The sequence below is a fragment of the Larimichthys crocea genome, chromosome IX (assembly GCF_000972845.2).
Source record: "Larimichthys crocea isolate SSNF chromosome IX, L_crocea_2.0, whole genome shotgun sequence".
NCBI classification, from domain to species: Eukaryota; Metazoa; Chordata; class Actinopteri; family Sciaenidae; genus Larimichthys; species Larimichthys crocea.
In genome coordinates, this window is record NC_040019.1 from 10,899,339 (window position 1) to 10,921,812 (window position 22,474).

At 45.2% G+C, this 22,474-nt stretch overlaps 1 protein-coding gene across 1 annotated transcript; it reads right to left on the reverse strand.

Moving 5' to 3' along the window:
- Positions 1–4,709: 4,709 nt before the first annotated feature.
- Positions 4,710–22,311, reverse strand: smad7 (SMAD family member 7). The gene is made up of 4 exons (XM_010742557.3): positions 20,648–22,311; positions 19,755–19,808; positions 16,252–16,323; positions 4,710–5,449 (listed from the first exon to the last, which is right to left on the reverse strand). The coding sequence occupies exons 1-4, from the start codon at positions 21,111–21,113 to the stop codon at positions 4,911–4,913; spliced, it is 1,131 nt and encodes a 376-aa protein (XP_010740859.1). The 5' UTR covers positions 21,114–22,311; the 3' UTR covers positions 4,710–4,910.
- Positions 22,312–22,474: the final 163 nt, after the last annotated feature.

Below are 22,474 nucleotides of genomic sequence, written 5' to 3' on the forward strand. Positions count from 1 at the left end.
TTCCAATCACTTCAACACGATACCATCAGAAAAATCTACACTTCCACTGACAAAATTACGTAAAAAGGGGCAAATTGGACGGTTATCAACTCAACGTAGGATTTATTTTTCAAATCTTTGGTCCACAAATCTACACTATTGTAGTGAGTTGATTTCCTCTCTTTCCATTGTTTGACTACAACCCCCAAATGGTTTTTGGATTTTTAAAAGAGAGCTTGTTCCTGCTCCAATAAACTGAAAAGATGGTGGAATGCACCAAAACAAACCGTAGGCTTAAAAACACTCCCTCAGAAACTTATCAAAGATACTGGATCCATGTTTTTCTATGCTCTGTGTGCAGACATGTGTGATGGCACAACAGCAGTTGGCATGAAGATGAATAAGTAATGGAGTGTAAACTCACAAACTTGAATAACAACTGCAAACACTTTTGGCACGAAATTCAGCTCATGGAAACTTCAGGACCTGAAACATTTGTTTGAACGATGACTACTGTAATTTTGATTACAGTAAATATTATAACATTTGAATAAAAAAAATAAGAGGGCCTGATATTTATAGCAGAGTTCAAAGACAGACTAACATACCTATACTGTGTGTGCACACAGAGCCGCTGAGTATATTGTGCTCCAGTGTGTTTTTTTTTTCTGTGATTCATTGAGGTTAGGAAAAGCATGACTGCAGGCCATGCTGGAGCTAAATAAGCATAAGAATGCCAGAAGTGACTGTCCCCTTCTTTAAACCCCCAACCGACACATCCAGCCCATAAACACGGCTAGACTGTTCCCACCCCACCACCTCAATAACCTCCCATCCTATGCCCCAGCCCCCCTCATGCTGGGAGCAGGCAGATAGACAGACTGTCTTATCCCCCCCCCCCACCTCCAGGGAAGAGGAAGAGGGGGATGGAAGGTGGGTGGAGGGGTCTGGCTTTGTGTCTACTGGCACAGACGAGGACTTTGTGTGCACATCTCCACATGCATGCATGAAGGCACGTGTGCAAGAATATGTGGACATATATACACATGAGCACACACACAAACAGGCCAGCAAATAATATATGACACACAGCATGCAAATGCAAGGACAAAGCATGTACAATCCTTTGATCTATATATACACTGCATATATAGGATGTCGAAAACAATAATGCAGTTTAAGATGACTCGCATTCCAGAGAAATGTACAACACGTTATTTAAACAACCAAGAGGATGTTTACATCAGATTCAATGTCAGGTGACATTCAAATTAGAAATAATTGATCCCGTAGTGTAAAAAGGTCAGAGCTCATTCACACACAAAGAACAGGCCAAAGCAACCCCCACTAAACCCCACCTAGACAGGCTTGTAAGGCCCCACCTACACAGCACAATCCTATTCATCCTCCCAACCCCCCAGGTACACCCACCCACACACACACACACATACACACGCGTATAAATATACATAAAACGCACTTTACATGGGTGTGTTGACCACAGACAAAACGCATGTTGGTTTCATTCTTACAAAGCACTGTGCAGCATGCAGGCTGATCATTATATTGTTGAATAAGATGAATAAGAAGAGTCAAATAACCATACTGGTTTCTCTCCATACTGTGGAGTAATCCCTTCCTAGGATGACTGCAATGTATAAGATGGAGGTCAACACATGCAACACATGTATTTTAAAGTTTAGGTGTAGCGTACATATGAGTGTCGGGCAGTCTGAGTCAGTCAAATCAAGTACTAAATTACTTCTTTCCTAATGTTCTCTTGCTTAACGCAGCGAGGTATAGCAATAGAAAAAGTTAATTTAAAACTTATTACTTGTTATTATCTGTCAGCATACATATGTATGTATCTGTACAGCTGTTTCTTCCACTGAACATTTATCTGCAATAATTAGGTCACATTTTAAAGAAAGAAATACAAAGATATTCATATCCTTACATATGAATATTTGGTGGTTCAGGCTGTAAGGCGGGGGTAGTCCACTAACCAGACGATCAGTTCGATCACCAACTGTCTGCATGAGCAGCCAATGCCATCAGTGTGTCAACATTTGCACGAAGACTAGAATGGTTTGATGTGAGTACAGACATTTAGGCTACCAATAAACTGAATATCACTGGATATTTCCTAAAAATTGTGATTTCTCACTATTTTCTGTTATTTTATAGACTCGACAAGCCATTGATTACTTAAGTTAAATAATTTGATTTGATTTAATAGTTTGATTAACCAGATCGCTGTTAGCTAAAAAGGCTAAAACTAGTTTGTTGTGAGGCCTAAGTGCTGTTTCAAAGTTCACTTTCTTTCCCAGAGACTTATAGTTTCATGAGGGCGTGACTGCATATGATTATCTGATAGTTAACTATCTGTTTTATTATTATTAATTAAAGGATGACAACTTTACTTGGGTGCTTAGACTGTAGGAGTGTAATACCATTTTTCACCACACAGACTGAGTAACATGCATCAGGCGTTACAACACAGAGGGGCGCTGTTTCACCAATTTAATTAAAAGAGACAGACACTATAAGGCAAAAATGGTCTATTATGTAATGAAAATATTATGATAGTAATATAATATATCTTATTAAATCTTATCTAATCGTATTAAAATCACAGCAACAGGTAGTTAAAGTAATAATGATAATAATGGAGCCTTAGCCTCCACAGATGCATTTATTTTATTATTAATAATAGTCAATTTAGGCACTTTGAGTCCAATAATACTGGAACCAGCTCATAAAATTGTATAAAAGTGATTTATAAAAGTGATTTTTCTTTCTTGAAAGCTGCTCATAAAAACAGCTTTAGACATGCAGCTGAAATCTGTAATAGTTTTAATGGAATTATTGCTGGGCAGAATCAGGGTCACCCTGTCTGAGGGAAGTTGTGGTAGTCTCTCTCTCTCTCTCTGTCTGTCTCTCTCTCTGTCTGTCTCTCTCTCTCTCTCTCACACACACACACACACACACACACACACACACACACACACACACACACACACACACACACACACACACACACACACACACACACACACACACACACACACACACACACAAAGCTTCAAGCCACTTTAGTTGTTTAGTTGTATTAGCAGGGTTAGGGATTATTGTTGTGAGGGCATGCAGACAGGCAAGAGTTTAAAGTGCATGATGTCAAGTAAAGGCCAAGGCGCAGAAATCCACCCATGAGACCCAACCCCCATGTAGTCTTTGATATCTTTTTGATGTTAAAGTTTTCTTTCTGGATTTTATAGTAAATAAATCATTAGTCATTAATAAACCAGAAGGGAAAGAGTATAAATATGTATCCTGGGACAAGCAGAGACTTTTAATGGTCAGCCACGGATATTGACTGCCATATTTATCAGTGTGGATTTATGTTTTTTATTCTTAGTCTGATGTGTCAGCTAATGCTGCACAGATATTTAAGTGTTACGCACTGCATTTTTCCAGTCATGATTTGGCGATTGCTGATCAGAATTGTGCTTTGAGACTTATTTAAATGTTTTGTTCAATCAGCTCTTCTATAGAAAATGATTAAAGGCACACATACATGCTCTATTTCAGTCCTGCCTCCACCACTGGAACACCGTCACCAAATATGTTGTTTTGTCTCGCCTATTCTAAATAAAATTCAAGGTTTTTCAAAGCGCCGTCAAACAGAGTGCAGGGTGGGGGTCGGATGGCGTGGAAAGTGGGTCTTGTGAATGTAGGTCTTTGAGACAGTGTGTGGGTAAAGCAGGCTTACAGTGGTAATCCTCTTCACAGACACCCATCTGACTAGCAACAGGACGAGGCCCAGACAGACACATGCACGCACGCACACACATGCGCATAAAAAGGTTTTGTTAAGAAGGAAATCTATTTTGTTTTGTCTTGTTTTTAAAAATACAATAGGTCATAAATAGGTCATCGGCTCTAATCGCATACTCGGGCCATCCATTTGATCTAACATGTCTAAATGAAGATGTAATCTTCCAGTACATTTTCCAGTGTGTTCATTTCCTCAGGTCTGGCGCCGAATTCTTTGTGTGATTGTTTGATACGTTACATTCCTTTGTTTTATCAGCGATTACAATAAAGAGACTCCTCCAGGAAGCCGGACCCTCTGTTGACTTTATTGGTTCCTGAAATTTGTCATTACTGCTTCCTGGTCATGATGTCATCAGTGGGTTAATGACAGAGAGGAAGAGGGACATTTGTCCCAAAATAACTCAGAAAAAACAATTTTAAAAAGGCGTAATGAGCCTGTAAGAACAGGGACAATGAGTTATGACTCTGTCACAGACTCATTTTGTCTTAGAGGGAAATGCTTTCACGATCCACCACAGTCCAACAGTGGCGCAAAGATAAGTCAGTGTTGTCTTTGGTAATAATGAAGACACAATGTTGTTCACCAAAACTGAATTTGAACAGATTTAGAGAATTGACATGTGGATCTATTTGAAATAATCCAATTTAGATTATCCACTAAACAGAAAAAAAACACTACAAACCCCAAGATCAAACATAGACTGGACAAGAAATGTTATTTGTATTTTTTTAATTTTTATTTTGGCATTTCTTTGTTTTGCATTTATATTAAGCAAAGTGCATCTTATTTTCTTTTTCTCATCAACACATTGCACAATACATAAATAATGATGCATATAAAACGTCTTCATATTTACAATTAATAATATATTTATATATAACATAAAATACATTTTTCGCTTCTTATTTTATTTAATTAAATCTTAGTCATTTATTAAACAAAGTCCATCAGAATCTTATACTTTCTTCTTCTTTTAAAACGTTCTTTTTTCTCTGTTTGAACCTCTGGAACAAAAAAAAAAAAGGAAAAGTGGGTGTAGTCTGTTTGTGAAGGGCAAAAGAGGCGAGGTGGGTGAAGAAGAGGAAGGCTGCTGCTATCGGGTGTTGAAAATGACTTCCAACCAGCATGGGCAGCTACTGATGAACTGTCTGGTGTAGCACTGTCCCCAGCCTTTCACAAAGCTTATCTGCACCGTGAAGCCTGTGCGAGGCTGCTGTGTGAACTCGTGGTCGTTCGGCCTCTGCAGGCTGCCGGCCTTGTCATAGTCAAAAGCTTTGATGGAGAAACCGGGGAACACCTTGTGCACCAGCAGCGTGCGTGAGTCTGGGTTGTCCAGTGTGGCCGACTTAATGAAGATGGGGTAGCAGCTGCGGTTGTAGACCCACACCCCGTCTGGCTCACGCGTCAGCTGGATGCCATAGCCAATCTTGGCCCGCACCATCTGCACCAGCTGGGACTTGTTGTCAGAACAGAGCTGGCCGAGGCAGAAGCCGTTCCCCTGAGGTAGATCATAGAAGATGTCCAGAGAGGGCTCCTGGACTGAGTAGAGGCGCCCAACGCGTGTCTTCTCCTCCCAGTATGCCACCACGCACCAATGGGCCCGATCGCCAGACTCCTGCAACGCCAGGGAATCTGAAGAAGGAAACAGAGAGAGAAGGAGATGGTTAGGCTGGTGGTAAGGGGCATCAGTCCAGACATGATGACACAAAAACATTAGACAAGTAATTATGAAGAAATAGAGAAAGAGAGAGAAGGAAAAGATGAGTGACTTTCAAATAAAAACTTCTTAAACATTGCTATGTCTTCACAACTTCTTTCTTATCCCTGTTTTGGGAAATAGAGAATTTGCTTTAGTCAAGAGCCAAAACTAAACTGTCATCCTCAATTTCTGCCATACAGGAAAACCATGTTGGAATTCCTGGACCTCATACAAGGGAAGCAACTCAGACACTGGCAGGCAAGTGTCCACACGCAGTACAATATTTGTCTAGGCATTAAATGCTTATCTTCTGTCTGGCTCGCTGTATTTTTGTAGCGGCGTGGCCAACAATGTAGTGACGTCAACCGACTGCCCTGATCATCTCTCTACAGCAACGCATTTTGCCCCGCTGGAGGAAATTAGAAACCATCTTTGGATTCATACTCAAAGATACGAGACCACAGTAACTGAGCAACGGCAAGTGACTTTCACATAAACACATAAACCATTCCCCCGTCCACGGTGAAGCACATGGTGTTTAGCTGACGAGCAAGGCAGGCCGTTAACTCTCAAACCCTGGTGTCTGAATCGTTGACAAGCCAGGCCTCTCCAGTCTAAAGTTTCCCCTGAGCGTAAAAGAAGTGTAGCATTGGCCATGCTCCAGTTTCCAAACCCCCTCCCCTCCCTCTCCCGTCTCCCTTTAGTGTGCCTCCTGCGCCGTCCCTCTCCCCCCCTTCATATCTCTATTCCACAGAAATCTGGCTCCCAGCTACTTCCAGTAAGAAAAGTGGGAGCCAGTCAGGCGCGAGGGAAATAGAGGGAGACAGAGAGAGCGCGAGAGGAAAGAAAGAGGGGGCGGGGTGGGGAAGGGAAGGAATGCTTTTCACATATTTTGACTGTTACTTTTGCAACTTTGCTTCCTCTCCCGATTTTTTAAGCGCCTCTTGTGCTTTTAGGGGTCGTCACCTAATTGCTTCAACTTCTATCAACTGCTCAACAGTCTTTTATACTTCCTCTCTCATAACACACACACACACACACACACACACACACACACACACAAACACTCCAATCCAACCCCCCGATGAAAGACACATTCAAGGGTTAAGAAAGCTCGAAGAGGGGAAATATATGTGAGGGAAAAAATCAACAGAGCCTCTCTCAGAGCCATTCCCATCCGACCCCAGCACCCCCCGCCTCCCTTCCTCGTTTCATCTGGCGGTAGCTGTGAATGTAACCGGTAATTTGGAAGGTCCCGTCTGAGACAAACTGCAACGTTAATGCGGCAGGATCTTTGCCGGCCCGAGCGGACTCACCGCGGCCTGTCATTAGCCTTCATTAGACGCAGGGAGAAGGAGGGGGGGAGGGGGGGGGGGGAGAAAAAAAAAAAAAAGACAACACTGGGAGAGGAGAGACAGAAACAGAGAGGAGGGGAGGAGGTGGGGGGACTGAAAGCATGCCTTCCATAAAACAAGAGGGGCTGTGTTCTTTGAAGTTGGTCAGAGCCAAGCCTCAGGGAGTTTATCGTAAATCCGTCCTCATGGGGTGCTGGGGGAAACTAAGTACCTAGCTATCTACCTTAGACTAAATGGAGGAAAAAAAACATTTATCTTCGAGATAAGAGACAGAAAGTGTCTTCTGAGTCTCAGCCTGATGTCAGACAGAGTCTCCGATCCTGACCGAGCTTTGCTCTCAGGTCTGCTTTACATGCACGTACAGGAACAGCCGGGGTTGATAAGAAGAAAGATGCGTTGGACTTTCTTAACAGCTGACAGAGGGCCTGCTGGTGGAGCTCACCTGTGGGGCCCTGTGTGTGTGTTTTGTTATTGCTGAGAGAGACAGGGCCTGGCGTCAGAGGTCATTAGAGCGGCTGCCTGTCTGAGCCTGTCATTGCAGCCTGAAAACACCCTGCTATTCAGGACTACACTAACTGCCCTGCTTCCCCTCCCTCGTCTCCTCTGCTCTGCTCTGCTCTCAGAAACACAGAGTGGTAGCAAGTGAGAACCACAGAGGGGAGAAAAGGGAGGGAAGGATAAAAGCGAAGGGTTGAGGAGAGACAGAAAAACAACAGAGGGAAATATGTTGGCCAGCAGAAAGGGTCAGCCAGTGAAGCAGTGGTAGAAGAGGTATTCAGACCTTTTGCTCATGTAAAAAGCTGCAACACCACAACGTCGAAATACTACATTACAAGTCCCATCTAGCCAGAGGCGGATTAAAAAAAGAAAAAGTCAATAATCGTCCGAGATATCCTCACTTTTAGCTCTAATGTGGGTCAAGCTCCAAAAGAAAAAACTTCCCACAATGCAACTCAATAGCCTCTTTCGTTAGACTCTCCCTGACTGACTGGTAAACGTCTATCAAACTACATGTCCCTCGTTTGTAACTAATTTCTTCCGACACTGTGAAATCAGAAGGTTATTTTCTCTGACTTTGGGAAGTTGTTCTTAGAAGTATAAAACAGCATAAAAAGGAAATATTCTAGTTAAGTTTAAGTACCTAGAGATTGACTAATTGAATTGAGTGCAGTATTTGAGTGCTTGGTTAATTTCAAGCGCCGCAGTCAAGTGATTTTGGGGCTTTTTGTCCAGCAGCTATCCTGAATTCTTCCCATTCCTCAGCAACAGTTAGATAAGAGACAGACTGTAAGCTAATTTGAGAGAATAAATATAGTGGCAGTATTCTGTCCAGCTCAAACTGTGCCTACAAGGTAAACAAAACCAAACTTTTTTTCTGTTCAGTATGTCAGCAGAGAGAAAGCGAGACAGACAGACTCCTCCATCTGTGGGGCGCAGCCTTGTGAAGACTATGTTCACAGCTTGTCCTGACAGCCAATGAGCTTACACCTCATGAGTAATGCTGCTGAACACATAACCACACAAACACACACATATAAACACACACACGCTAATGTGAGTGGCCCTGTATCAACACACCTTGTTCCAAGTGCAAGGCTCATTTAACTGCATTTTAATTTTTAACACGTCGTGTGTTTGCGTGCGAGGTGTCTGCTGGACATGCTCCTCATGTTACGGTCTGACACTATTTCAGGTGCTTCTCACATAGGTGTGTGTTTGTGTGTGTGTGTGTGTGTGTGTGTGTCAGACAGTGTCGTCAGAATGTCTGCGCCGAGTCAGTCTGTCCTTGGAGCGCTGTGTTTCCATCAGCTCCGGCTTCTGAACACTTACAGAGCTGTCTGCAGTCTCTGTCTGTACATCTGTCTGTGAGCCTGTCTGCTTTCTGGATGTCTGCCTATCGAAGCATTAGTCCATCTATCTGTCTGCCGCCCCCACCTGCTTGTCTGCTCTGCAGCCTCTTAGCCTGTGTGTCTCGGGCTTCTCCTCTGCTACAGATAAGCGGGATAGCTGGCAGCCTGAGGCCATCTGTCACTCCTGTCCTTTCTGTTCTGCTCTGCTCCAGTCGGTTGTCTGCTGCTGGTCTGTCCCAATCTGGTTTGTCCCATGGGGCCCACATGCAAACCCCCCATCCAAAAGAACACACAAAAAAAAAGACTCTCCCTGCTGGTCCACTATGAAGCAAAAGAAAAAACAATCGCGAGCTAGATCATTGCTGAAAGATACTGGAGCAGACTGGCGTGGAATGCATCATGTGATTATGGATGATGATAATGATAACAGGCCTTGTTAAAAGCATTTTTTGCAGTGTAAGAAAGTGCAAGGAGCAGCCCGTCAGGAGCTAATGTGGATGTTAGCCATAAGCAACACTTTGCAAAACCAAAACAGCATATTGCTCCCATGTTTTTTGGAGGTATTTAATGGATGATCAGCTTGTGGTGTGGGTGGTAGGGGGCGACGCAGGGGTGGGACTATAAACATCTATGATTAAATAAAACCCCTGTGCAATGCAAAATATTGTAACCACCATTTGGCAAACAGACACACACACACACATACACAGTGCAAACTCCCCTGTGGATTCTAATGGCCCATGGTCTTAAAGAGTGGACGCCACGCTAGCTGAGACAATTGGACTTGGTTGAAGGGAGGAGGGACTGCTGAGAGGGGGGAGGGGTGACGACAGACTGGGTGCTTCTCTCAGGGCCAGAAGCACAGTCTGGAAAGGTTAATCATTACCTCTGTCTGACTCCACACACACACACACACACACACACACACACACACTAGGTCGCTACTATACTTAGAAGTCAACACAGTCACAGAGTAACACACCTACACAGTCACACACGCACGATTTTCAACCTTCACTCCTGGACACAACACTATCAACATCGGTAAATAGTGAGGAGGCTCCTGAGAACTGTCTCGTATCGATCCCTGAGAGCCCTATATATGTGTGTGTGTGTGTGTGTGTGTTTGTGCCTCTCTTGACTCAGATGTGTAATGACCCTGTCATCATCAGACACACACAGCGGCTGAGGAGAGGAATGGGGAAGGCATGAAGGAAACAGCTCGAGGGGGAAGGAAGGACTCTTCATGGTGCCTTATTTTCTAAGTCAACACCCTCTCTCAAGCCGGGGAAAGTCTATTCCAAAGGTCAAGGGTCAGCCTGGAGGCATTCCTTTTGTTCTGTCTGCCATGCCGTATATGTTCAGCCCCATGTGTGTACGTTTCTGTCTGTAATGGAAGCCTGTGTTCACAAAAGTATTTGGTCACGTTGATTTTTTTCCCTCGTTAATACAAGTTAAGAGTCCTTAGCTGTGGGTTTGGTGCGTGTTATATTCACTTTGCTCAGAAAAGAACCCTCAAAGATAGGTGACCCCTGCAGAATGAGAAAGGTCAGCAGCCATTCTGTGCAGGGAAAACAGAGGAGTGTCCTTGTCTCACATCAGTACAAGAACACAGCCTTGTACATTCATGACATCGACTGTACACAGTCTGGATCAAGTTTTTTCTTAGTCTTTGTGCCGAAGAGTACGTAAGCCATCACCAAAATATGACAGAATCAGGCTAACTTATATTATTTATCAGCTGGCCTGCACCGCAGCCTCGCAGTCCTATAGCATTGTCAGACTCGAGATGAAAATCAATGCCGCAGAACCAGAGATGTCGTCCTGTTTATTTTATGCATTCTTCTTTCAATTCAACCTACATTACCCACAAAGCAACCCAACCACAAACAGTTCAGTCAGAGAGTCGGATGTAGTGCTAGTAGCGGTTAATGTAAAGCTAAAGCAGAGCAGACTATAAAAACAATTCAATTATTTAAAAAGTGCAATAAGAAATGACATATAGTTCAGCTCTAGCAGGCGGTTAAATAGACAGACGTTGCAGTGGATTCAGTAGCCGACAAAGGGAAGTGCCTCTTTAGGGTGGCAGGTTACGTAAGAAGATGCGAAGTCCTTCCCCCCCACTTCAGGAAACCTAAATAAGCCCTGATGGCAGGAAAACCACACAGGGGAGTGGCACAGTTTCGCTATCTGCAGATCTGACTCCTTGCAGAAACACAGATAGAGAGAATGAGTTGCAGACACGCCATCTCTAACATGAACCATACAGCCACGACTGGTAGAAGATAAGGAGAAGAAATGGCGCATGTTTTCCTAATGCTTCCATCTTACAGTATAATTTTCTCTGAGTGGAAGTTTCTGCTATAATTACACAATCCACATGTCTCGATGTTGCTCAGGAACTCTGTGTTTTTCTCAGTCTGAGATAAAATACAGGAATGTTTCATAATTAACTGGGCAGCATCTTCCATTCGGCTCCACATTATCAAAAAAAAAAAAAAAACTACAGCAGGATTTTTCACTTTTTTCTTATTAAATATTTCACTGAAGGTCAATTTAATTCCCCTTTAACTCCTCCTTCCTGTTACTGTTGAGTTATTATTCCAACACTTCATCATGCTGACACACACACACACACACACTGATCCCTTACAGTCCAGATTTCCCGGGGTGACAGGACAAATAAACACAGGCTAGTTGCATACAGGGTGCCAGGCAGGCTGTATTGATGTCATCAGCCCACTTTCCCAAACACACAAGTAAGAAGATCACTTGCAGGCTCAGTATCTCTGAGCATTTACATGTACACACACTCACTCAAACACAAACACACACACACACACACACACACACAAATGGCGCTACGGACGGATGGACAGACAAGCTGAAACAATCACCCACATTGTTGAGGCACTAAAACATCGTGGGAACTAAATAATACAAACACCACAAACAAAGAAGCAGACAACCAGCAGAGCCAGTTGTGTTCGGCCCGGCGCTTTTGTGGCGTTTGTTGCTCTGTTATGAATAATTATGTACCTGTGTATGTCTGTGAATGTGCGTAGTTATACCAGCATTGGAGTCTTGGATAGAGATGTTGCAAACTGATAGGGCTGAGTTAAACACACACACACACACACATGCATGCATGCACTCTCCAGTCTAAGTACACAAAAAACAAACCGACTACATGAATGAGCAGGCGGGAGGGTGGAGACAGCAGAACTGTGTGTCACACAAGAAATCGGACACACACACGCACAGGTTTACAGGAATGTGTCTCTACTCATTTCCATTTCCGTCTTTATCCTGCTAAAAGGCAGGGAGAGGGTTCTCCCTCCCTTCCTCCTGTCTCCTTCACACACACACTGTCTCTCTCTCTCTCTCTTTCATATCTTCATACATTGAGGTAATGTCAAAATCCACTTCCACAGAGTGACTGCAAACCAAAACAATGTTCATCTTGTTCTGGGCTTCCCTCCAGCTCTGGCTCGGAGCCAAATCTGCATAACCCTTTCAATCAAACTTGGCGATGCTAAGGTAGGACTAATGTTTTCAACTGTAAATGTTATTCTGATGCTACAGATCTTCAGCAAAAACCCAAACACATGCAAGCGAGGCACACTTTTCCTCTATCCTCTCTTCCCTAACCCCCCTCCACTGTCTCCGCGTGCTGTTTTTTCGATATGTGCAGCATAATGACACAGGGTGGGGAACAGAGGACGGCCAAAACCAAAATTAAGTCCCTTGCCAAAAGGCGGCTTGGCTCCCGCGCAAGGAGAGGAAGTGGGGAGTAATGAGAGATCCTGGCCCGGCACGGAGCAGCCCGGCTCTGCTCTGCTCAACTCGCTGGCTGAACACACAGCCTCCAAATTACAGAGAACAGAGCAGAGCTGCCGGCCATCTCTCCCTCCACCCAAAGCCGCCATCTTCTCTCCCTCTTCATTCCTTCTTCTTAATGTTCAAGCAAAAGATTCAAGTCAAAGAAGAAACAGTTTTATAGAAAATAAGTGCCTTAAATGCGTTTTCTACTAGTGAGTCACCTGGCTGTAACACGCCACACATACATTACTATCCTTGCGGAGTAAAACAAATGTCCAATTTCTTTCTTTTCCTTTTTTGCTTCACTCCCTCCTTCCCTCTAGCTGGTGCAGCCCAGTGTTTGTTTTCTGTCACGAAGAGGCCTCAGCTGCCTCCCTGTCCGCTCGCCTTTTCCTCAAAGACATGAGGTCATATCCTGCGCAGCCCTTTCCTTTCCCTGCTAACCCAAACAAGGCAGGAATGCCGAGAGAGGGAGAGAGAGAGAGAGAGAGACGAGGGAGACTGAGGGTGCTCTGTTTCTGACTTGGGCTCTGGATTTCTGGAAGTTAGTCTCCCCAAAAAAATGTAAGATTGTGTCTTAACATATATGTAATTCAAACACACAGGCCTTTTCTCTCACTGGGTTTGCACCAAAAATGGGCCGTTTCTTCGGGGCCTTCTATATGACAGCAGAACTAGTTTGATTTAATGAGCCGAGGTGCCAAGACTAAATTTAATCTCTGTCAGAGCCCCTGATGAAGGTTATACCTCCAGCCGATTCACTTGGATGACTAATTGACTGACTGAAGGGCTGGCCGACTGTCTGTCGAGCGAGGTGACTGGCTGGTGGTATAAGAATACAACTCAGCCTAAATTTAACCTGCAGTGGGAGGAAGCGCCTGTGTGACAGTCGGCCGTGCGCCAGGGCTCGCACCAGGTCATTCTATCTGCCTCCCTGTCGTGTATGTGTTGGTGTGTGTGTGAAAATGCGCGTGTGTGTGCGTACGTGTCACCACAGCTCGACTGTATCCCCTTACACACAGGCACTCCGGGTCAGTCCCCGATGGCACCAGCAGGCACGCCAGTGACATACACACACACACACACACACACACACACACACACACACATACATACATACACCGATGCTACACATCCAATAAGAGCTAAGCACGAACAGACGTCCATAACTTGCATTCAAAGAACATGTATGTGCACACCAGGGCTGGGTATTGATCCTCAAAACACTGACTAAAACACTGATCACAGATTACAGGATTCATAATCCTGTTTACCCTTTCATTAGGTTGTATATTCAGATTATTTTTTGGCAGTGAAAAATTGGAATTTTTGTATTATATTATTTTGGAATTAAAATAATACCCAACCTTTATACATCCACGACACACAGCCCCAAACCTCCGTCTTGTGAAACTCACCGAAAACTCTTCAAAACTTGACCTCTCTGAGCTCAACAAGATGGATGTCCAGCTACATGAGCTGCTCGTAAACGATCTAGTCTCTAACAAGTTTAAATATTACTTAACACTCCACAGATTCATAATCAACAAGCCAGTGCCCTCTTAACCCTAACCACATCTCCCATTTCCCAATCTCTCTTTTGATCTCTCTCTTCAGTTCTTGAGGCAAACCTAAACCTCTGAGCTAAGCCCTCACCCCAGCTCAAACCAAGCTCAGCACCCCGACACCCAGCTCCAGGCCTCCAGCCATCAACCCCCTCCTCCTCCTCTTATTCCTTCTCCTCTCCTCTCCTCTCTTCCCTCCTCTCTGCTCTGTTCCAAGCTGATGACGTGAGCCAGCGAGGGGAGCTTTGGAGCTGGTAGCCTGGCAGGCAGCCTAGTTTGCATTTGCGCTTGTCGCTGTCGCAGCTCACTTAACTCCTTACAGCCTGGATGGTCTTTGCTTTTTTCCAAAATGGATAAACGGGGAGAGTAAGACAAGGAATGATGGGAGAGGAGGATGTTATCTTTAACTCATCAGCTCTGTCTGAACTGTGGTTTTCAGATGATGACTGAAGAAGACGAGAATTTCTTTCGGGTAATTTTCCGTTCCCGCTAAGGTACAACGCCAAAGCAGGGCTGCTTCATCAATCATACACTCCAGCTTTTTTCTAAAAATCTGACAAGTACTTAATTATTCTGCTGCAACGCAAAAAAAAAAACAACTAACAGAACAACTCTTGCTGACTTTAAGTCTTTGCCATCCTCTCCCCCTCAAAGCCACCCTCCTCTCTCTTCCTTCTTCCTCTCTGTAAATATGTCTGGAGAAGAACATAAAAAGGGCAGAGTGAGTGAATTAGAAGGTCAGCAGCGGGCCTCTGGGAGAGCCATGTTTCTTTTGTCAGGGCCCCAGAGGGAGGGAGCAAAAGAGGGAAGGAAGGAGAGAGGGAGGGCGTATGAGCGGGGAGGAGGAGGGGAACGTGGAACGGGGCAGCCGGGGAAATCATGAGGGCAGAGCGCTTCGGCCATCCCGCCCCGGGCCTTTCTACCTCTATTGCTTTTACTGAGGAGGCCCATTCACTGGAGCGTTGGCCGCCACTGCCATGTCATCCTCGCCAGGAAGGAAAACAGGGAAGGAGGAGGAGGAGGAGGGTAGTGTGTACGCCTTGCTGAGGGAGGGAAGGCGTAAGGGAGGGAGCATGGGGGTGCCTGTTAAGACTCCGGTTCTTGGGTTTCACAGTTTGAACTGGGTCTAAAATGTGTCTTTAGTTAATGCACACAGGGAGGACTTTAGTGTCCATCTGAAGGTGGTGAGGAGGGGGGGAGGAGAGGAGAGGACTGATTTTAGTTCCTCTGTTCTTGCAAGCACTGTTACAATCTCTTCCCCCATCTAAGGACACACACACACACACATGCATGCATGCAGGCAGGCAAACCCTCTACCCCCCTACCACCAAACAAAGGAGGGGGGAAAATGGGCAGCCAACACCAACTGACATAAAACAGGCTTTAAAGGCCCAGTAATGAGAACCATCTGAGGCAAAGGAAAGCAGAGAACAGCACAGAGCAATCTCAGGCAGTGAGTGGAGAGCAAACTCTTTCTCTCTCGTGAACACCGTCTTATTCTGTAGCCTGTGGGCAGGCCGCTGTGTAAGGAAGGCGAGTCTGCCAAGGGGGATTATGGGAGAAAAGCTGAGGAAGCCCGAAACACGTCCTGCATGGGAGATGGAAGAAAGAAAGGCGCCTGTGTCTCTCTCTTATCCACACACCGAGCCCAGAGGAGAGTTAACTGTCCACAAAGACGTCCCCTGTACACACAAACACACCCAAACAAACACTTGCATGTCAGTTGAAGCCTCTTTTTGCTGCTTTTTTTTTCTCTTCTCCCTCCACAATACCGCACGCACAGACCGTATTCTTCTCCAAACAACGGTTCGGCATGTTTGTCTTCCATTACAACATAACACGGAAAGGGATGAGAGGCAACGGGGAGAGGAAGAGGAGAAGAGAGGAGTGTTGTTCAAAGAGCCAGTAGGGAGGAATTTATGTGGATGTGGGAGAAATACACCCTCCTTCACTGGCTTTTTTTTATTACAGAGGGGAAGCAGGGGCCCCCACAATCACTGCCTCATCATCACAAGTAAGGAGGGGAGATGTGTGTTGGGAGGAATGCACAGGAGAAGGGAAAGAAAACAGGAGAGGAGAAGGGAGGAATTGTGGAAAAAGACAAGAAAATGCGAACAGGAAATCTATTTGTAGGAATATTTACCTGAAAGCCCCACAGGGGCTGAATATGTCGTTCCCCCAGTATCACTGGATGAAGGTCCAGAGTCTGGAGAATCTAATGGAGAGAGAAAAGAGAGACTTTGAATTAGCACTGTGTGTGATCCAGTGTGTGTATGTTTGTGTGTGTGTGTGTGTGTGTGTGTGTGTGAGGGACGAAGGCAAAGCAGCAGCTGTGAGACCGTCAATCACTCCGGTGAAATCAATGCCTAATGAAGACGCTGACGACGAAGCTCACACTCTCACACACACACACACACAGAGGACTTACAGAGGAGAGTTTCTTACACCCCCGATAATCCCCCATAATCCACTGCTTCAGGAGGAACCTTAGCCCCGCATCTTTGCACAGACAAGCTACTGCTAATGACTGAGGCGAGGGTCTGGGCATGGAGACTCCTGATCCCCGCCGCTCAATAATCAAATATTAGAAGGACGTGAGCGCAACACATTTGGGTGTTTTAATGACATGAGAGAAAAAGAAATTTGACGAGTTCAAGCTCAACCGGAAATCTGAGCATTCACGCCGACATCAAAGGTAACCACAAAATAAGTTATATATGTGTTTGTGGCTGCCTTGGCAGACAGAGCTTAGAGGGGCCTTGAAGGCTGTTCACCATAAATTTTCTTAACAGGCAGACTCATTCTTTCCCCCTCTCTCTCTCTCTCTCTCTCTCCCTCTCTTTGCATTTGAATGCTTAACTCCCACTAAGACTCGTAATGTAGACTAGTTTCAACATGACACCTGAATGGAGCTTTAACAAAAACCGCTGTGTGTGTGTGTGTCGAGCGGAGCAGCACACCGCTGGGAGCAGTCTAGCACTGCTGCAGAGCTGCTGATGGTAGCTCGGTATTCACTAATGATACATTCCTCTCAACGCGCGTCAACACTGCGCTACACCTACTACGCGTTGAACCACAGCGTGCGGTGGTGGTCACCTCCGCTCCAAAGTGCAGTTTTTTTTTAGAATGGTTGCATTGCAAGAGGGCACCTTTGAGGCCATTTAACTGAAGTTAGACTCATTTGAAGGTTACTGCAACAACTGCAGTGAATGCAAACTGGAGTACTACAGTGACTAAGGGTCACAATGTATTTAATCCACATATGGCGAAGAGGAAGATGCTGGTATTCCTGTTGAATACTTCCACTCTCCGGCTCCTGTTTGACCGAGCAGAGCTGCAGTAGCTATGAAGTAATAATGAAACAGTGACCAGAGCGGTTTAAACTGCGAGCCCTCCTCCCTGCCACCCTGCCCCCCGTCCGGACACAGACCGTGCCGATGTGGTCGCGGTAACGAGATGCACGGGCATAGCCCCGGTCTGCCACGCTTTCATTGGCTGCCAGCAGCCTTTGCCCTGGTCTCCCGGGCAACAGTTCACAGCTGACCACAGGGCTGAGGGGGCATCAGAGAGAAAGAGGCAAACAGTGTGTGATTTATATTCCCCAGAGCTGAAACAAGGTAGCGTTTTACGTCTCGGCTGCTTTCATATTGACCGCTGCTGCTGGAGCGGGCAGGCACCCTGACACAACTTCCTGCTCACTGGAATCATAAAACCATCATCATAAAACCTACTTCCATTGCAGATCACGCAGATTTTTGCCTTCTAAAACTTAACTATGCAAATTTTCTGAATGTCATGATGATTTAAAACGGCCTCATACAACACAAATACATAGAATAGCATAGAAAACTGTAATAGCCTCCAGTAATGGAAAGGCTGATGATTGACAGCTCCCCGAGGCCCTTGGGAAAAACCCCTGTCTTTCTGCATGATAAACTCATCCGTCCTCTGTGTGTGTGTGTGTGTGTGTGTGTGTGTGTGTACCCTCCAGTCTGCTCCATTGTCCTATTAATATATGTTGTCTTTCACCCTCCCTCACCAATACAGAGACACACAGGCAGACAGACTCTCTTTTGATTAACCACAACTGCAGCTGCACTGACTGAATGTTACCAAATGAGGAAATGGCATGACAGGTGAGCGAGAGGTCTGCTGCACTTTTTCACTTTAATGCTGTAAAAAAAAAAAAGATATGACTTTAAATTAAAAGGGTAATAAAGCTTTATAAAAATCTATACTTGAGAGATGATATTTCTCATGTCTTGTTTTGTTCTTGTTGGCAACATCCAGTTCGCACACAGCCAAACCAAGTTTTTTCACTCTGCTCTGAGTGTGGAAACAGGGGTGGTAACATGAGCTCAATAACCATTTCTTTGTCTGCATCCAGCTTCCTATTTACCTTCTTGTTTCCTTTCATCACTGGAATGTTTCCAACTGTACTTGTACAAAGAGGCCACGCTAGCTCTACCCTAAATTGGGCATCACCTCAAGAGAAGGCTGAAGAGGATCTAAAGCTTTGCGAATGCTTTTCAGGTAAATAAAGACAAGGAGAAGGGGGGCTTTGAGGAACCACAGCTGCAGCTGCAATGACTTCCTATTGTTTCCACTTACTGAAAGCCACTTTCTCCTTCTACTGACTAACTGGCTGGATAGTCACCTGACTGGTCATTGTTTAACTCTGAGCTTTTCCTGCACTGACAGACAGGGATACAAGCATAAATGAGAAAAAGAGCAAGCTACAGGGTGAGAAAATGAAAAACTGGAGCCTTAAAAGTCCCACACACACACAGACTACGCATTTATATCTTTGTCACCCTCTCTGTGACATGAAGAGAAACTGTCGAGCAGAGCTCCTCCGGTCTGGCACTATTCTGGTTATAGCCTGAAATTTAACACACTTCAAAACCGACTTAATAGGCGATGACATAACCTGATGCCACTTTCCGGCACTGGGGAATAGGATGACAACCACAGCAGCATGTGGAGTCTGGCACAGGTGGAGGGAGAAAACAATTAAGCAAAACTAAAGCTCGCGAAAGGAGGAAATGAAAAATAAAATGCGCTGCACGCACGCACGCACAAATATTCTCTTAAAAACAAACTGAGATGTGGGACAGTGACACACACACCCACACAAGTCCTCAACCTTAATCTGTTGATGAATTCAGCTGATAAAGACTGGCTGGCTCCAGAGACGCCACTGTCTGTGCTGCAAATTCACAATAGATAGATAGACACACAAACAAACACCCATACAACTCCCACCCCTCCCTCCGACACACACACACACACACACACACGCACGGTGCCCCTGGTGACATGCCAGTCAGTCTATAGCTGGTATCTCAACTTTGTGCTGCTTTGCCCTGGCTGCCAGCCATGCTAGAACTGCCCAGCCAGTCAGGCGTGCCACTCCACTGCTATCATAAATCACAACATAACATGGAGCCGTTTTTTATACACACACACACACACACTACACACACACACAAATGCACTGCAGAGAGAGTGTGTAAGACTATATGCATTGTAATGTCAGACATATAGACAACACCAGAACATTCATGAATATAGGATGGGCTTTTAAAAACAAATGTGTTCCAGACAATAAAAATAAAAATGTATTTATATGTATATGGAGCTCACCTGGTGGTTTAAGATAGTCCATGGGATAGCGCGAATATGGAGGAGGAGGGGACTCTGCATGAAGGAGGGGAAAAAAGCAAAGCATAAGAAAAAAACAAAACAAAACAAAAAAAAACAAGAGAGAGATCTAAACTTTATGATAAGAGTTGTCATTCTTCTGGGAAAAGGTTTTGTGTCTGTCAGCTCAGCCTAGAGAGGCAGGCAAGTGAGGCCGGCTATTGCCTTTCATTGGCAGGCAGATAAACAGGGGGCCGCCTGGCGCCAGGAGGGCCACTATCAGCGTCTAGGACAAACTGAGATACGGGCCTCTTTTGGCCCGGGACGCCAAGCAAGCACACACACACACAGGCCCTGGAAACTTCACCGTGGAAAGACTGTAAAGCCCGGGATGAGTCGCTTTGCACTTTGGAAATGCCAGTTGTGAAATGTTGAAATGCCAGATGGGATGTTTGTTTGAAAAGAGAGGCTTTCGTGAAGTTGAAAATAACCTGATTTAAGGTGGAATAAAAGTGCCACGGTGCCAAGAAATGAACATGTTTATAAATCCTGATTTAAAAAAAAAGGATCTACATTTTATGACAACATAAGATAAAGAGATGATGAGGAAAACTTGGCACGCTTTCCACATCGGTCAAGTTTGACCTTATGGAAACTTAAGACAACTGTGCCAAGAGAGGTGATGTCATTTGAATTAGGCTAATTACCCCTTTAAGAGCTTGGTAATTCTTTGACACAATGACACGGTGTCTGAATTTGTACTTGACTTGAAATTAGGCCCGACCACCAGAGAATTAAACACAATTTCAGAACTTTTTTTTTTTTCTCTTTTCTGCTTGTTGTTGTGAAAATGAGGTTATTATAATAATAATGATGATAATAATAATCCAGCTCACCGAGTTCACAAAGTCTGCTCATGTGGTGCGGGTTGCAGCAAACGAGCTCTGGGTTGATTTTCCCGTAGGATTCACAGCAAGACAGCCTCTTCAGCTCCGAGGAATGCCTGAGGTCCGGCCACCTGAACACTTTGTAGAGCAGCATGGGGAGAGAGTAAGACTGTTGACCCACTTTGGCGTCCACTTTGCTGGGTAAGAGCAAGCAGGGGCTTCGGGCACCCCCCTTGGACTCCACCGCTTGCAAAAGCACCTCTAATTGTTTCTCTTTGATCTTTTTCAGTATCGAGTGGGTCAACGCCTTCAATTCAGCCTCCGACCCGGCGTTGGACTTGGCCACCTTTGTCGTTTTGCCCATGCAGCAGCCCCCGGAGCCATGCGTCCCTCTATCCGCCTCCCCGTCGCCCTCCACGGGCGCACGGCTCCTCCAGAGTCGCCGGACGAGCCCCGATCGTTTGGTCCTAAACATGCGGGACGAAAAGAGGGTTCCCCGGCTAAAAAACGAGCATGGTGTCCGCAAATCATGAAGATTCCGGGATCCGAGTCCAGGCAATGACAAGCAGCCTGAGAATATACGGTGGAAAAACTGGGAGCTGGAGAAGCAGAGGAAATCTGTAGCATACGCCAGTCTCTGATGCTGTCTCCTGCAGACTTGATCAACGAAAAGCAGTGGAGGATCACGGGACAGTCAGCTTGTCCCCCGGGGATAAATAACCATCACCTCCAGGCGTTTAAGACGGAGCCTATGATAATGAATCTCACAGCTTATAAACCTCTATAACGGCAGTGGAAATCAGCGGCATGTAGCCTCAATGTGCTCCAATTATTCACTTGGTGATGTGCGAGCCTAGCGCCGTGAACTGACCCCCTTAAAAAAAAAAAAAAAAACACGCTCCGTGTCCGATTTTCAGCATATAAACAGTCAAAACATATTTCTATGTACGCGCATGAGCTGTAGTAGAAATGAGACAAACTGGGGGCCTAATTAAGCCGAAAAGCTTTCACAATTATCCCATGGAAAAACCGAAGCTGTGTCGCTGTGTCTTCAAGAGCATTAATCCACAAAATCCTTGATCCGACTGCACAGAGTAGGGCTCTCCAGCAAGCTTGTGCGGAGGCTTGTTTTATATTTATATATATATATATCGGTTATCGTCTAAATATGCCACTCGTCTGCAGAGGATGTGGTCTGCTGGCAAGAATGAACCTCGTCCAAAGAGCCAGGGAGCAAATCCAGGACTGAATCTCTCACCCGAGTTGAGTTGCGTTTGAAAGCAAAGAGAGAGAGAGAGAGAGAGGCAGAGTCAGAGAGAGAGAGAGAGAGAGAGAGACCCTCGGGTTACGTCCACGCAACCGAGCCTCGTAACCTATTTTAGTAAAGCCGAATACCCTCAGAAAGAAAAAAAGAAAAAATCAAATAATCCGAAACTCGTATCTCACACGAAGTTTTTCGTGTCTGTGTTGTGGAAGAAAAAGCGAGTCGGCGAGTGATCTCGAGGGGGGTAAAAGGCTCTCTGTCTGTAAATGAGGCGGATGGTTTGGGTGCCCTTGCTCCGTCTCCAGTGCGCATTGACGCGCCCGGTCACGTGTGTGTCTAGACACCCTGTCGCTTAAAAGAAAAATGTGATTGTTGCGCAAACAACAGATCAAGCAGAGCCCACAGCGCGCGCGCGCACACACACACACACACACACGGACAGGCACGCGCACACACACACACACTTACGCACACGCACACAATAAAAAAAGAGGAGAAAAAAAGTAGTAAAATAGAAAAGTAAAGTAGGAAAGTTTCGATTTTCCCAAAAGAAGTTGACAGAGTGTAACGAT